Source organism: Aricia agestis, chromosome 19 (genome assembly GCF_905147365.1).
Source record: "Aricia agestis chromosome 19, ilAriAges1.1, whole genome shotgun sequence".
NCBI lineage: Eukaryota > Metazoa > Arthropoda > Insecta > Lepidoptera > Lycaenidae > Aricia > Aricia agestis.
This window is the reverse complement of record NC_056424.1, coordinates 12,522,427-12,539,211: the sequence shown is the minus strand read 5'-3', so window position 1 is coordinate 12,539,211 and position 16,785 is coordinate 12,522,427. Positions and strand designations below refer to the sequence as shown.

At 43.7% G+C, this 16,785-nt stretch overlaps 1 protein-coding gene across 3 annotated transcripts in view; it reads left to right on the top strand.

Moving 5' to 3' along the window:
* Nucleotides 1–16,785, top strand: part of LOC121736512 (serine/threonine-protein kinase WNK1-like) — a 72,599-nt gene that overhangs the window by 30,319 nt on the left and 25,495 nt on the right. For all 3 annotated transcript variants that reach the window (XM_042127754.1, XM_042127755.1, XM_042127756.1), the window contains 13 exons: nucleotides 4,641–4,757; nucleotides 5,213–5,344; nucleotides 8,213–8,350; nucleotides 9,503–9,602; nucleotides 9,951–10,059; nucleotides 10,549–10,651; nucleotides 11,223–11,395; nucleotides 11,850–11,960; nucleotides 13,220–13,329; nucleotides 13,580–13,737; nucleotides 14,204–14,292; nucleotides 14,592–14,735; nucleotides 15,522–15,686. In XM_042127754.1, the coding sequence (XP_041983688.1) occupies nucleotides 4,641–4,757; nucleotides 5,213–5,344; nucleotides 8,213–8,350; nucleotides 9,503–9,602; nucleotides 9,951–10,059; nucleotides 10,549–10,651; nucleotides 11,223–11,395; nucleotides 11,850–11,960; nucleotides 13,220–13,329; nucleotides 13,580–13,737; nucleotides 14,204–14,292; nucleotides 14,592–14,735; nucleotides 15,522–15,686 (1,649 nt within the window). The remainder of the gene's footprint in view (nucleotides 1–4,640; nucleotides 4,758–5,212; nucleotides 5,345–8,212; nucleotides 8,351–9,502; nucleotides 9,603–9,950; nucleotides 10,060–10,548; nucleotides 10,652–11,222; nucleotides 11,396–11,849; nucleotides 11,961–13,219; nucleotides 13,330–13,579; nucleotides 13,738–14,203; nucleotides 14,293–14,591; nucleotides 14,736–15,521; nucleotides 15,687–16,785) is intronic.

The following is a 16,785-nucleotide window of genomic DNA, read 5'->3' as shown; positions in this document are numbered from 1 at the left end:
CCAAGTTCTAATTCATAATTATTACATATCATTTATGAAATATGCTGCTACAAAAATAACTGGTTTTGCAATTTTGTAACATTACCACTAATATGTATTCTGTGACATCACTAAGTAGAGTCGTACTTAAATTGATATTTAAGTACGACTTACCTGATGATATAATAAGGCAAAAATCTTCTTATTTCATTTTGTACTAATAGTTCGGGAGGGGAGGATGGGATTTTGCGACAAGCCTTTTTTGACTTTCAATATTGTAATATTGTAAATTGTAATACATTCCATTTGAAATTTACTTTTATGGCACATAATAATGCAAGAATCAAGATGCAATATTACCTTTTATCTAGATGAGAAAAATGCTTCTTCTGCTGCATATTATATGCTCCAAACTACAGGGGCTAAAATGGTCACAATTAGCAATTCCTCTCAATCAATTCAGCAAATGAATTGTCAAAACTGTCAAACTGACAAAAATGTCAAAATTAGTACGAATTACTAGACGTGAATTGCAAGCAGACTTGCATTTTGCGATTTAAAAAAAATAAATCATAATATGATTCTCCAAAGCGACCATTTTACCTCCGCTGTACCAATTTTGATGAAGTTACGATGTAGATGACATTTTCTTGGCAAAATGTTTCTCGCGGGATTTATATCGCTAACAAGTAACATCCAGTTTATGTTCTTGTGGTAAACATAACATACGTCAATGATTTATCATGAGCTGTGGGCTTCAAAACTTGGCCATCTTCGGATATCTCTTATCACAAGGTCACGGCTTTGTTTTCCTATAAAATACCTCGCTCCGATGTTATGCAATGGCGAATATCAAGGTCTTGTACATTGTAGGGACTTGCTGATGGTTGCGGCGTGATTTGGTAGTGTAGATTTTTCCGTTTTGTTATCACTTATCAGCAATCAGTTTAGTAAAAGCTATAATCTGATGAGGTCGCTTTTTGTTGAAGAATGTGGATGTTTTTCCCTTAAACATCATTCCAAGTCTAAAATCTGTTTCCTTTTAAGGCGAATAGGCGAAGTGTCTCCTGTAGTATGAGGTGATTTTGCTCAAGTGTAGAAATTCTCACGATTTGGAGATGGGTTTGATTCCCGCTTAATTAAAAATGTTCTCAAGTTTTCTTAGAATTATTGTAGGCTGAAGACCACTATCTGACAAGGATCCTCCTTGGGCGTTAGCGTCTTTACGAACAATTTGGTTCTATAGAATAACTCTTGCGGAGCTTAAGCAAGCTGGGTTTCAAGGAAATCGGCCGAAGACGACAAAACACCAAAATCGGTATCGGAAATTGAGAGATGTTATTAAGACGCTCTCAAGTCTATGGACGCTTCACACCACGTCAGTCTGGCCCCGTGCTAAGTACCTGAAGGACTTGTCCAAGTCACATGCTAAAGACATTAGAACAAAACAATTTTGTGCAGTGATAACTAAATGTCATTAACACCTTAATGTCCTAAGTGTACACAAAATTTTAGTATGTGTTCCATACGCTCTTTCTTCGGTTGGCATTATAGAATATTTGTGGTTTATTACCATCGTCAAATGAATACCAAGTGGCTTGTGCAATTTTAGCATATTGTGTCTTCCTTTTTCCTTGATTCTTTGGGTTCATTTAATTGGCTTTAATCGTGTGAAATATTGTATTTTGGATTCGGCTTGATCAGATAAACATTTCACGGCCTCAGAAAACCGACATGGAATAACGTGTTGTGTTTAGTAAGTAGGTTAGAGAAGTTTTGCGTTGCGACTTGAGAGAGTCCAGTGTTGGCAAAAATATCGTCAAAAATATCAATAAATCTCTCTTAAAAGGCCTAAGTATACCCTTCGAATCTAGTCAACTCTTCTCAAATCACGTTTCAGATTCTCAGTGCTGGTTATTAGAGATGAGCAAAATTGGTCTTAGTCTTGCTTTTTTTGCAACACAAAGACCAAGACTGTGAAACCAAGACCAATTTCAAAACTCATGGCCTTGCAGTCTTGGTCTCGCAAAAAAGCAAGACCAATACCAATTTTTCTCGTTACTGCTAGTTATCTAGTAGCTAGATACTAGGTCCTCGTAATTGTGACTAGATTTGCCAATTACTGGTGCGTCGCAGTTCCTGTCACGACGCTACAAGATGCTGACAATCTGACCCGGCGCGATCAGCCGTGCGCCGAATGTGTGATTATGAATCATTCGGTGATTTCCTTAATGAGAAATGATAAGCGACAAATTGGGTTGTGAGAAAATAGCGTACCAGTTCTTGTGCGGTCTCTCCACGTTGTACGATGGTGCCCTCATAGTAATAATTCGTCTATGATTTTTCAGCTATTCAGCATTCTATTGACAGCTTCGCAATCTTTGTTTATTTTGATGTTTTGTATGAGTGTTTGAGCAGTGCATAAAGCTACTTACTCCATAGCTTCTGGAAAGTTGAAGATTTAAAATGCTCCTTTACTTTCCCATTTCCTATACTTTCTGGGTAACTGTCTCGGGGTCTTTAGGATGATATCAAACTATTAAAGCTTTGTCTTAGGAAATCTTTACTGTCGTAGGAAATCGGTATGTGTTTTATTACGGCCGCTATTTGACGGCAACGCTATTTCCGAAGCTGCATCTTCATCTGGTGGTTACTCCCAGCTCCAGTGTCGGCGGTATATCTTAATTTAGAAATCGCGACAGAGTTTACCCCTGTGCGATGATCAAATACGCATACACTTTATTATTCTGACCTCTGAAGGTTGGCAGCGGTTTTGTGATGATTAAATTATAAAGGGGACGCTGTGATTGTTACTTGTTAGTTGTAATAGTTTAGAAGAATTGCTCTATGTAGATGTATACTAGCGAGCTCTGAGGAATAAGGAAGTAGATGTTGTTCGCATCTTGCCTTGCCCAAATATTCGCTTGCCGTGCGCAACCGTACATTTTGTTTTGATAAAATCTATCATGTACCTACCTATACCAAATTTCGTAATCAGATTTTCTTCCTCTAACAGAATTTTTGTGCTAAAGACATGAATCTCACCCTGTCAAAATTCTGGGTATCGGCCGGTGACACATAATAGGATAATATTATATTACTGCAATGTTTTTGCTGAGGTATATTTTAGTGATGCACGTCTATACAAGGTGTAACAAAACTTAGTGATAATACTTTAGGGTGTGTACGTGTTCCTTGTAGACAGTTCACTGTGAAAGTAGCAGCGCTGAAAGTCCAATTTTTTTTTTCACTTTTTATGGGGAAACTCGTGACGCTGGGGCGCTTGCTCATACAAAAGTGAAAAAAATTGGTTTATCAGCGCTGCTACTTTCACAGTGAACTCTCTATAAGGAACACATACACACCCTAAAGTATTATCACTTAGTTTTGTTACACCCTGTATAGCGGTACCTAGCTCCAATATGTAACTACGGTTATCCTAGTTTCGGCACAATTTAAATGTCCGATTGTCCGCCTACTGTAAGTGTTCCTGATAGTGCAGGACATCCCCTTCCGCACTAAAACAGTGCTACGATTTTCTTCGGATCTGTCTAATTTGTTAATTACTTTTACTCTGGTCGAAAACTTGGCATGCGTCTTTTAAATAACAAACTGTAAGTTCGTTAGTTAATAATAATGGCCACTTTATTCTGACTTCGAGCTATAAAATGTCTCGAAGGTCAGTGTGCCTCTCGGCATAGGTCTCCTCCAGCCTTTTCCACTCAGTTCTGTCTAGTGCTACTCTTCTCCAATTGTGTCCAGCTGTTAGTGCTAGATCATCTCCAAGTTCGTTAGTTAAGAGTAATGTTATTTCTCGCGTTCTTCGTATTAAACGAGACAGATAATCTGATTTATCCTAGGGTTCATTTACCCAGATATGTGTAGGGGAGCTAAAGTATGAACTTCAAGTAGTTATTAACTTAACATCACTTTGTTTATTATTAGCTAATGGCTATATTTTGTCCGTGGGAGAGCCATGCTTCGGCACGTATGGGCCGGCTCGACCGGAGAAATACCACGGCCTCACAGAAAACCGGCGTGAAACAGCCAAGCGCTGTGTTTCGCCGAGTGATTGAGTTTACCGGAGGCCCAATCCCCTACCCTATTCCCTTTCCTGCCCTCCCCTATTCCCTTCCCTTCCCATCCCTACCCTCCCCTATTACCCTATTCCCTCTAAAAGGCCGGCAACGCACCTGCAGCTCTTCTGATGCTGCGAGTGTCCATGGGCGACGGAAGTTGCTTTCCATCAGGTGACCCGTTCGCTCGTTTGCCCCCTTATTTCATAAAAAAAAAATTACATTGTTTTGTTGTAAGTAATGATATTTTAAATGAATGTATATTTAATGTAATAGTTATTTAACAAACAACTAATATACTTTGTTCCTTTTGAATCTTTCATCATTCATTCATTCATTCAATCTTTCTTATGTTAAGCAATAAAAGGGACATAGCAGGATAATTTACACTACTTTAGCTAAATATGATTTAATATCCTTAAAAAAAGATTAATTAAAAAAAAAAAAACTTTAAAAGACATTTAAATCTCGAACCACGCCACGTGAAATGCGTTCAGACCTCGTCGCAAATTCCTTACGCTGCTATCTTCATTGTGTTCTCAATATGTAAATGCGCGCCAAAACTAACATGGTCTCAATTCGCAGATGACGTCTGGCCTCCACGGCCACGGGCACCAGATCTCGCAGCCGGCGCACCACCTCGACTCCACGGTATTACCGGCCAAGGAGAAGACCGTACATGGGAAGGAGAAGACTTTCAAGGTATGCCTTGTGAATTGTGATTAATAAGGGCTTTATCAAACTGGCGATTAGCGGGCAAGGATAGTTCTTTGCAGTAAACTAACTAGTATCATAACTGACAAGACTCCAAGCAACATTAAAGTTTCCTTTTCAGAATATTACAATTATGTGCAGAAAATGTGTAAAAGTTTTTATTGTCCAGCGACTGGATAGTAATCTGTTCAGTCGCTTGGTTCCAGCACTACTGTAATAGCTTGGATGCAGTTGTTGCAGCAGAAAACAGCCAAAACACACGTTCTTTTGTCATTTGCTAATTTATTTAGCTTTTAAAAAGGTCGTATATCCTTTGCACCTTTTGCCATTTGCTAATTTATCAGCCTTTTAAAAGTTGTCTTTACCTTGCGGATGGTGACATATACCTACTCTGCATTTTGAAACTTTATTAGCCTTCTAATAGAGCCTTATTTCCCTTGCAGGTGGTGGTAGGCAGCGAGGTGGGCGTGATGAAGGCGCCGGTGCTGGGCGCGCGGCCCTACAACGCGCTGGCCATCATACACACGCAGCAGAGCAACACCTTCGACATGCTCAACTCGCTCACCACCAGCGTGGTTTGTATTGAACTATACTTTTCTAAGGTTCAAGGGTGGTGCTGGAAGGGTGGGGGAAGGCTTTCATTAAATTGAGAGCCGTTCCCATGTGGAACTAATAATGAAACACAATACATTTGGGGGGGGGATGCTATGTTGTAACTAATGCAAAACTGTTTTTGGTCCTAAATAAATAAATGTGTGTTTCGAGATAGGAAAAAAGCACCAAATTGCAAAATTGTAATTGATGACAGTGCAGTACAGGAGAGGCTTTTGAAGGCTTAGGCCAAATCTACGCGTCACTAACGCGGGACGGGAGCGTCTAACGCGAAACTGGTGTGCACGCCTACGCGACTACGGTGCGAAACCGGTGGTTATTTCCGCTCTTCCGACGCGAACGTCCCGCGTTGCAGACGCTCCCGCTTCGCAGTCGCTTTGGTCGCGTAGGTTTGGCCGAAGCTTAAATATTGTTCTGAAAAGGGTAGCTTTTGTTTATTTCGCTTTAGAATAAAAGTAAGTTTTGACTTCTGCACTAGTGTCTATTAATAAAACTAAAATGTAAGTTATATTAAATCAATATTGAATTGTAAATGCAATCTTCTGGTTAAGTCGGTATTCCATTTCTGCACTTGCTCCTTTTACCATTGCATTGAAGCGAATCAAGCGTCGTGACATGCGTTGTGACGCACAGGAGTGACGTATATGCAAAATTTTATATAGACTTCGCGCTACTAAATAAAAGCTAAGATTTATTGGTGACATATCTGTGGCATAAAATTATTATAGAAGCGAATTTTGGTTTATTTAAAAAGCTACAAATTATATTTGTACCGGTAACTACATGTGGTGACTGGTGCTTAAGGGAACACACTTTGCTGACATGATGGATAGGTACTGAATCTTCTGTGTAACATATTTTCTGTTCATGTAAAGTGTAAACGTTTTAGATTTTGGTAACGCAGATTATTGTCAGAACTAATATTGTTTGCGAAAGTACGAGGGCTGCTATTTATGTATCCGGAACTGGCCACTTACAAGAACAATATTTAAAAAGTAATTACAACATTTGAAAATAGAACTCTTTGGTTGAAGAATATATTTTGTTTCATGTGACTGTCAATTATTTTTCCATTGTGGCGTCATTTTGAAAATTGCGTGTCTTCATTTGCCATGGATTTAACGCGTGAACATTTTCGTGCAATGATTTACTACGATTTTCGGCGTGGGCTAAATCAACAACAGTGCTTTATTCAACTCACCGCAACTTTTGGAGATGAAGCACCATCAAAAACCACTGTTTATCACTGGTACAGTGAGTTTAATCGTGGGCGGTCTATGCTCACGGATGAAAATAAAGAAGGTCGCCCAAAAACAGCTGTTGTCCCACAAAATATAGATGCTGTGCGGGAACTAATAATGCGTGATCGTCATGTTACATATCGCGAGATAGAGGCGTCCTTAGGCATAAGTATGACGAGCATACATAAGATATTACACGAACATTTGGCTGTAAAAAAAATATGTTCACGTTGGATTCCGCACAACTTGACAATCGATCAAAAACGGGCTCGTGTCGATTGGTGCAAAAAAATGATAAAAAAATACAACCGTGGTACGTCAAAAGCCGTTTATAATATCTACACAGGTGATGAATCTTGGATCTATGCATATGACCCCGAAACTAAACAACAGTCAACGGTGTGGGTGTTCCAAGATGAGCCGAAACCAACAAAAGTTACTCGTGCAAAAAGTACTTTGAAGCAAATAGTCGCCTGTTTTTTTGGAATTAATGGACATGTGGCTACAGTGCCATTAGAGAATCGTAAAACGGTTAATTCTGAATGGTATACGACCATTTGTTTACCAGAAGTCTTTGAAGAAATAAGAAAGGACAACCGACAACGCAGAATCATATTACATCACGACAATGCTAGCTGTCACACCTCAGCTGAAACAACTCAGTTTTTGGAGGGTCAAAAGATCGAATTGACTGGTCATCCGCCGTACAGCCCTAATTTGGCACCTAACGATTTCTTTTTATTTCCATACGCGAAGAACAAATTACGTGGTCAACGTTTTTCGAGCCGCGAAGAGGCTGTTGATGCGTTCAAAATGCACGTTTTGGAGATACCTCAATCAGAATGGAAAAAGTGCTATGAAAATTGGTTCCAGCGTATGCAAAAGTGTGTCGATCATCGCGGCGAATATTTTGAAAAGCAATAAAACCATATTAAATTATATATGTTTGTTTCTTTTTTTAATTCCGGATACATAAATAGCAGCCCTCGTAGTAGGATATTGCCATCGCGTACTTGTAGAAATGTGCTAGCAATACATCCTCGACTCTCGAGTCTCGAGTGATCTAGGGTCAATTTATACTAGCGCAGAGTCGAAGCGCATCGAAGCGAATTATTAAAATTGAACATAACAAATTCAACCTTAACTCCAAAGAATTAACGCACTTTATTACTTTTGAGAATTTAAAAAGGCACTCGCATCCGCGCGAAGTCGCGTGAATATGCCCGATCACAGAAAATAAGCGCCCGACCAACGCTGATTGGACTCACAGAAGTAATGTATGCGTTAGTCTCTAGAGTTAAGGTTGAATTTTCTGTGTTCAGTTTTTGGGAATTCGCTTCGATTTGCTTCGACTCTGCGCTAGTATAAATTGACCCATAGAGAGAGGTAGCGATGGGTCAAAGAAATAATTTCTACGCGTATCGCGACTATAATTTATTTCATATATATGTAATCAAACGTATTGATTATCAATAAAATTTCTTTCCTAGAGATGTTAATACAGTATGACAATAGTACCATGACACCGTAAATGTGCGTTTAGCCACCGATTTGTACTTTTTGATTTTAACTATTATTGTATGATTTCAGGCGTCCCAACCGGTGGTGGGCGGGTATAGGCGGCGTAGCTCCGGCCAGGGCCCGCTGTGCGACCCCGAGCTCGACGACAGCGGCAATAAGCTCGTCGCCCGCCTCGAAGACGACGCCTTCATCTCCGAGCAGGATCTGGTACGTATACACCGCTACAAGGATACTTCCAGACGTCGCGAACTGGCGGTGGGCGGGTACAGGCGGCGCAGTTCGGGTCAGGGCCCGCTGTGCGACCCCGAGCTCGACGACAGCGGCAATAAGCTTGTCGCCCGCCTCGAAGACGACGCCTTCATCTCCGAGCAGGATCTGGTACGTATACACCGCTACAAGGATACTTCCAGACGTCGCGAACTGGCGGTGGGCGGGTACAGGCGGCGCAGTTCGGGTCAGGGCCCGCTGTGCGACCCCGAGCTCGACAGCGGCAATAAGCTCGTCGCCCGCCTCGAGGACGACGCCTTCATCCCCGAGCAGAATCTGGTAGGTATACACCGCTACAAGGATACTTCCAGACGTCGCGAACTGGCGGTGGGCGGGTACAGGCGGCGCAGTTCGGGTCAGGGCCCGCTGTGCGACCCCGAGCTCGACAGCGGCAACAAGCTCGTCGCACGCCTCGAGGACGACGCCTTCGGCTCCGAGCAGGATCTGGTACGGACATTACTACAAGGCTATCCACACGTAGCTAAAATAAGAACTAACGTTGCCAACTTGTAAGCATTACCAGATAATAGATAAATTTGAAGGCGTGAGTGATTCACACTCACGCCTTCAAGTTTCATATTATTGAGAGACCGCTACCTTGTATCCACGCTCCCATAATAATGTTAGAAGATTCAAGCTCTTTGGCTCTAAACACACTAGGCTGAATTACGCCGCCGTAATTTCCGCCGCAAATGTCAAATGCATACAAAACGCGACGTAATAGTGTGTCACCCCTCTCATTCGGTCCGTATTTTGTATGCAATTTAAACGCGGCGGAATTTACGCCGGCGTAATTCAGCCTAGTGTGTTTAAAGCCAAAGAGCTACAAATTGCTTGTAGTTTTTTACGTTTTCACTCGATCAGTTTTCATTTACTCTAGGACCCCAAAAAAAGATTAAGAACAAAGGGTCACTTAGTAAAAGTACTAGACTCTAGACCAACGACTGATGATCACTATAATATGTCGTTGACTTCAACGGTGCGATTAGCGAATCATTTTGCGATAATCATTTAAAGCATAACTTTGTTGATATACTTAGATAATGAGAGAAACGTCTACGTTATATTAAAATGGTTTTATTTCGATTACAGGAAGACACCATTAACATAGCGACGAAGAAGGGTCTACCGCACACCGACGTGGGCGAAACCGACGCCACGGGGGATGAGCAGCCGCAGGAACAACAGAATGGTAAATACCTGTCATCATCATTATTATCATCAGCCTAGAACCATTCCACAGCGCCAGTAATCTCGATCCTGGATTTTAATAATATAAAATCCATAAAAATATAACATGCAAGTGATTTCCTAAGCTTTTTTTTTGCATAATACAAAACAATAAACTTATTTAATTTTAGTCTTCGAAGAAAATGACTGTATGTGTTTTTGTAAAAAAGATATTGAAGTGATAACTTCTTTATGATATCACAATGTGCGTCAGTCCCTAGTTATTATTTCTGTCGGGTGTGCCGAGACACACACATATTTTTTCTGCCCAATTTATAGTCTTGTAAATAGTTAATTTGAATGATTGTAGGTCTGGAGTACGGTCCCATCTACGAGCTGGAGAAACTGACGGATAAAGACAAGGAGAAGGCGGACAAAGAAGATGAAGAGGAGCCCATCGGAGTCTCGCCCTGCGGCAGGTATGAATCAGCTCTGGATTTATGTATAGGTAGTTTAGGCTATGGCCTATAGGCGGCAGAGTCCTAGGGGGCGGCAGCGTCCTAGGATGGCGGCAGAGTTCGTACATAGGGGCGGCAAAATTAAAGTGGTATATACTCATAAAAAATTAAATCCGGCCCTGGTATAAATCGAGATAGAAATATTACGGGAGAAGTGGATTTTTCGGGAAACAAAGTCTATTTGTTAATCTGGAGCTTTAACAACTGTGATAAGGAAATATCGACATCTTTACTTTTATTTATTCAGTACTTTTTGCGTGAAAGCAGTAACATACAACCTCACACACTTAAAATAACGCGAAGAATCACATTTTGTATCATCGTGCGTGCTGTACGCACTGAGCAGCGAGCACGTACGTTCCTCATAATGTGTTATGCCTCAGTTTATAATCCTATCTCTTTCTTTGTATCTTGAGTGAGTAAGACAGTGAATAACCACGTATTCTGCAGGTTCTTTAAGTACGATAAGGAGGTGGGTCGCGGGTCGTTCAAGACGGTATACCACGGTCTCGACACGCAGACCGGCGTAGCTGTGGCCTGGTGCGAGCTGCTGGTAAGTACCGAGTTAGCGGGGCTCGGATGAAAACTTACTGGTTAAGGGCCGGGACACAAAAACACGATACGACGTCGTGCCGTACCACGACGCGGCATCATTACACGATGCGACGTCGTGTCGTGGGAATCCACGACGAGCATCGTAAAAAACTACGACGCGACATCGTGACGTGCCATCGTGGCATCGTGACGGTACGACGTCGCGTGGTAGAAACTCACGATGAATCTTCTTTGAATTTCTACGTGAGTTTCTACGACGCGACGTCGTGGTACGACGCGACGTCGTATCGTGTTTATGTGTCCCGACCGTAACCCGTAGCGCGTTAAGCTTTAGTTCTTCATAATTATATTTTCTTGCGTAATATTGTGCATTAAATGAGATGCCATACCTTGCCAACTTTATAAAATCTAGGTAATTGCTATGTGACTATTAGTGTATCGTGCCTGTATAGTCATCTAAACTTCAGGTTTCAAAAAATTGTGCTCGAGTGAAAGAGTCAGTTAATACAGTCACAATTTTTCCTGTACTTTGGATGTCGCCTCAAGCAATATTATAATATCTTTTCCAGGAGAAAAAGCTGAACAAGACGGAGCGACTTCGGTTCCGCGAGGAAGCGGACATGCTGAAGAAGCTGCAGCACCCCAACATCGTGCGCTTCTACAACTACTGGGAGGGCACCGTCGCCAAGAAGAAGAACATCGTCCTCATCACAGAGCTTATGGTCTCCGGCACGCTTAAGACGTTAGTATTGAGGGGATTTTCTAAATTTTCTTTGGATTTTTTGATGTAGCCAACTAGTATGAGTTTTTCAAGCTATCATAGAGCTAGCTAGGACTATAAAAGTTATTTTTGGCTACGGCTACAACTTCGTCGTAAATAATTGCTATTGCCGTAATGAAGAGCCTGAACAATTATCATAATATCAAGTTTTACCAAAAAACCATTAAAAGTTTTTTTTTGCAAATAAGTGTGATACTGTTATTGCTTTATTTTTTCAATTTTTATTAACTTTACCGGCTTATGCACGTCACCTAGCCCCCCAGCAGCAGCCTGAATCTAAGCAGATAATATATTACTGTTTCAAAGAATATTTATTTTTGAAGCGGCAATTGTAAATACTTCAAAACTGTCTTGTTTTGTAATAATAATTATCACCAGTTTTATAATACTGACAGTATGTCTCTTTTGGTAACAGGTACCTGCGGCGGTTCAAACGGATCAAGACAAAGGTGCTGAAGTCGTGGTGTCGGCAGATTCTGAAGGGCCTCAACTTCCTGCACTCGCGCACGCCCCCCATCATACATAGGTGAGTATTTAGGCTGCCTGGAGCGTAATTCTCATTCTCAATCTTAATTTAGCGAAACAGCTGCCTTAATCCCGACAGAATCAGAATCAAATCGAGAATCGAATCAGCTCGATCTTAAAGCCTTTGAAAATACTTCCGACATATATACAGCGCAAAATCGTGCTGCGGCTCAATTTGGAACTAATTCGATTCCAACAGGTTTTCAAACTCCTAACTGCTATACTAGCTCACGATCTTTCTACGGCTCATTTTGAAACTAATCTCTCTTATAAATCAAAATCGTATCAGTTTCGGGGGCAAGACTGCTGTTTTATAATCGAAATAAAATCCCCAATATACCCATATACCCCGTAATCAATAAAAAATTTAATCTATGTTTGTAGTATTTATGTGTTCACAGTAAAGTTATAGAATCTGTGGTAGTGACGTTTGTAAGCACTGGCGTTATTCATACAATATATCTTTTAAACCTTTATTAAAAACGAAGATAGTTTTACTGACATATATAAAGATGGCCCTAACATATTGACCTGCATGTATTTTAGGTCACGTTCCATTTACCTCGTGGAATGTTCACTTAGTCCGCTAAGTGTATTCAATTAAAATGTTTCAACTTGATATGCGAAGCTATTCAACGCTTGCCCGACGACAGTGCTACGTGGGCTTTACTTCAAGCTAAAGTGCTAGGAATATTTTCAAAAGTCTGCATTATACAAGAATCTGTATACTAAAAATAAGGCATACAGTAGATTTGACGCTAGTTATTTGGCTCACACGTTTTTGGCAAAATATAATAGACGAACGTCGCTAGATGTGTTTTAAGTGTCTGGAACGATGCGTCACGGATTTGTAAGTTGTCCAAAGCCCAAAGCCCTTTACTCCTATCTCTCTTTCTTGTAAAAGCAAGGCCACATTGTTCCGTGCCGTATCGGTGTATGGCCGTACGGTCGACATACGAATGATATGCCACGTCGATAATCGCTGCGTTGCCAATGGTGATATTTTGACAAATGATAGACAGAAGATTAAGTGAGAAGGACGCACTGCTCTGTCTAGTGTTGTATTCTTGCGCGTCACCACAAATCGGATATACATACAGACTTGCGCTGTCGCCGTTGTGTGTTGTGTTGTCGCGGTCCACCGCAACGCAGATACGTAGCATACAATGCGTTGTTTCAGCCTTACGACTCAACGTAACAGAGCCATGAGGCTTTGCTCTTATGGTGTTTTTATTCATAGTATTAACGTATTTTTCTCAGAGATCTGAAGTGCGACAACATCTTCATCACGGGCACGACCGGCAGCGTCAAGATCGGCGACCTCGGCCTTGCCACGCTCAAGAACAGGAGCTTCGCCAAGTCCGTTATTGGTGAGGGCTGAGTTTTATTCCTATTGATATAAAGGTCAATTTAATGACGTAAAGACGTTTGTTATGTTAAAATGCGCCTTTTTCCGTACTTATTCGGTTTGTCCCGCCAGAGCATGGCTACACAGATAAAATAAAATAGTGGAACGGCGTTAATTTTTATTTCGCGACTATGCCATTCAATGAAAATATTGGGGCTACTTTTGCATACGTTTCACATTACGATACTGACGTATTCTTTGTACACCCACAGGCACGCCAGAGTTCATGGCGCCGGAGATGTACGAGGAGCACTACGACGAGTCGGTGGACGTGTACGCGTTCGGCATGTGCATGCTCGAGATGGCCACCGGCGAGTACCCCTACAGCGAGTGCAGCGGCCCCGCCCAGATCTACAAGAAGGTCGTCTCGGTGAGTGACAGAGACAGCGCGCGGCAAACAGAGATAGACGGTGCACACCGGAGACGCGAGTACCCGCCGGGTCTTCTCGGTGAGTGACAGAAACGGCGCGTGGCAGACAGAGATGGATGGTGCACGCTGAAGATGCGAGTACAGCGGGTCGTCTCGGTGAGTGACAGAGACGGCGCATGGCAGACAGAGATAGGCAGTGCACGCTAGTTCCCCCGCAGATGTTGCAGCAGATCGTCTCGGTGAGTGACAGAGATGGCGCGTGTGGCGTGGCAGACAGAAATAGACAGTGCACGCTAGTTCCCCTGCAGGAAGTGCAGCAGGTCGTTTTAGTAATTGATAGAAATGATAGCCGCAAGAAAGAGACGGATGCGGAACGCGTGAGGCACGAGTATCCTGGAGATAGCCACCGACGAGCGATAGAGAAGGGATATAGAAAAAGTGGAATTAACGTAAAATATGTTCTCAGGGGGTGAAACCGCAGAGCTTGGAGAAGGTGACGATACCGGAGGTGAAAGACATCATTGAGTCTTGTATACGACCCAACAAAGCCGATAGGTAAGTGTACCTACTCTCTGCCACGCATATATTTGCATAACTTCAAAACGTTGCTACAGGTTAAAACTTTTATTAATCAAAACATGACATAATATGACGGAACAATATCAAAATACATCTGCCGATATTGTGCTGATACGGCTTTTTTTCTTGTGGTCTGTTGTGTAATATTATATTTCATCTCTTTTTCGTTTGATCCACAATTATCCTGACTTTTTAGTCAAGGCGCTGTTAACACAAATCATCACCAAGTAAGAAATGTCAAATCCCATTCCATAAGTACCCTAATCTCTGTGCAGGCCGAAAGTCAAAGATTTGCTGAACCACGAGTTCTTCGGCGAGGACATCGGGCTGCGGCTGGAGATCGTCGGTCGCGACCTCGTCACCTGCTCCGACATCACCAAGATACAGTTCCGCCTGAAGATCATTGACCCTAAGAAACGGTGAGAATCCTGATCAGGCTCAGTAGGGCCGCAGAATAAATTCTTAATTATAAAAAAAATAGAAAGAAAATTCCTTTATCAATTTAACTATTTATAGTGATTATCGAGCCTCTTCGGGACGGGACGTGCACGCAGCGAATACGTCGCGGATGATACGTAGCCCGTAGCTGCGCCTTATTGTCTGCGCGTCACTCTGCCCTAAAGGCTCTGGCCAAACGCTAGTGTGATGACGCCTTAAGGGAGTTTATATTTAGGGCCATATAACACTGCCAGTTTACAGACCGAGTTTTTTTTTATGAAATAAGGGGGCAAACGAGCAAACGGGTCACCTGATGGAAAGCAACTTCCGTCGCCCATGGACACTCGCAGCATCAGAAGAGCTGCAAGTGCGTTGCCGGCCTTTTAAGAGGGAATAGGGTAATACGGGAGGGTAGGGAAGGGAAGGGAATAGTTGAGGGTAGGGAAGGGAATAGGGTAAGGGTTAGGAGATTGGGCCTCCGGTAAACTCACTCACTCGGCGAAACACAGCACAAGCGCTGTTTCACGCCGGTTTTCTGTGAGAACGTGGTATTTATCCGGTCGAGCCGGCCCATTCGTGCCGAAGCATGGCTCTCCCACGTATAAAGTACACATATAAATACGAGTGACGGTTTTACGGTTTGATTAGCGGCCCTTGCCAGATGTCTGAGCGCCGCGCGGTTTCGCCAGAAAACCGATAGTGTGATTAGGCCCTTTAACCCAAATATTTACAAATTGCTTACTCTATCTCACTGTTCCACGTCGCAGGCTGAACACGCACAAGGAGAACGAGGCGATCCAGTTCGAGTTCGACGTGGAGCGCGACGACTGCGAGGAGGTGGCGACCGACATGGCCAAGGCGGGCCTCATCATGGAGGAGGACGCGCGCATCGTCACCAAGCTGCTCAAGTCGCAGCTCATCAGCCTCAACAGGTCGGTGATGTTCCATCTCACTCTCACACACAGTTCGACGTGGAGCGCGACGACTGCGAGGAGGTGGCGACCGACATGGCCAAGGCGGGCCTCATCATGGAGGAGGACGCGCGCATCGTCACCAAGCTGCTCAAGTCGCAGCTCATCAGCCTCAACAGGTCGGTGATGTTCCATCTCACTCGCACACACAGTTCGACGTGGAGCGCGACGACTGCGAGGAGGTGGCGACCGACATGGCCAAGGCGGGCATCATCATGGAGGAGGACGCGCGCATCGTCACCAAGCTGCTCAAGTCGCAGCTCATCAGCCTCAACAGGTCGGTGATGTTCCATCTCACTCGCACACACAGTTCGACGTGGAGCGCGACGACTGCGAGGAGGTGGCGACCGACATGGCCAAGGCGGGCCTCATCATGGAGGAGGACGCGCGCATCGTCACCAAGCTGCTCAAGTCGCAGCTCATCAGCCTCAACAGGTCGGTGATGTTCCATCTCACTCGCACACACAGTTCGACGTGGAGCGCGACGACTGCGAGGAGGTGGCGACCGACATGGCCAAGGCGGGCCTCATCATGGAGGAGGACGCGCGCATCGTCACCAAGCTGCTCAAGTCGCAGCTCATCAGCCTCAACAGGTCGGTGATGTTCCATCTCACTCGCACACACAGTTCGACGTGGAGCGCGACGACTGCGAGGAGGTGGCGACCGACATGGCCAAGGCGGGCCTCATCATGGAGGAGGACGCGCGCATCGTCACCAAGCTGCTCAAGTCGCAGCTCATCAGCCTCAACAGGTCGGTGATGTTCCATCTCACTCGCACACACAGTTCGACGTGGAGTGCGACGACTGCGAGGAGGTGGCGACCGACATGGCCAAGGCGGGCCTCATCATGGAGGAGGACGCGCGCATCGTCACCAAGCTGCTCAAGTCGCTGCTCATCAGCCTCAACAGGTCGGTGATGTTCCATCTCACTCGCACACACAGTTCGACGTGGAGCGCGACGACTGCGAGGAGGTGGCGACCGACATGGCCAAGGCGGGCCTTATCATGGATGAGGACGCGCGCATCGTCACCAAGCTACTCAAGTCGCAGCTCATCAGCC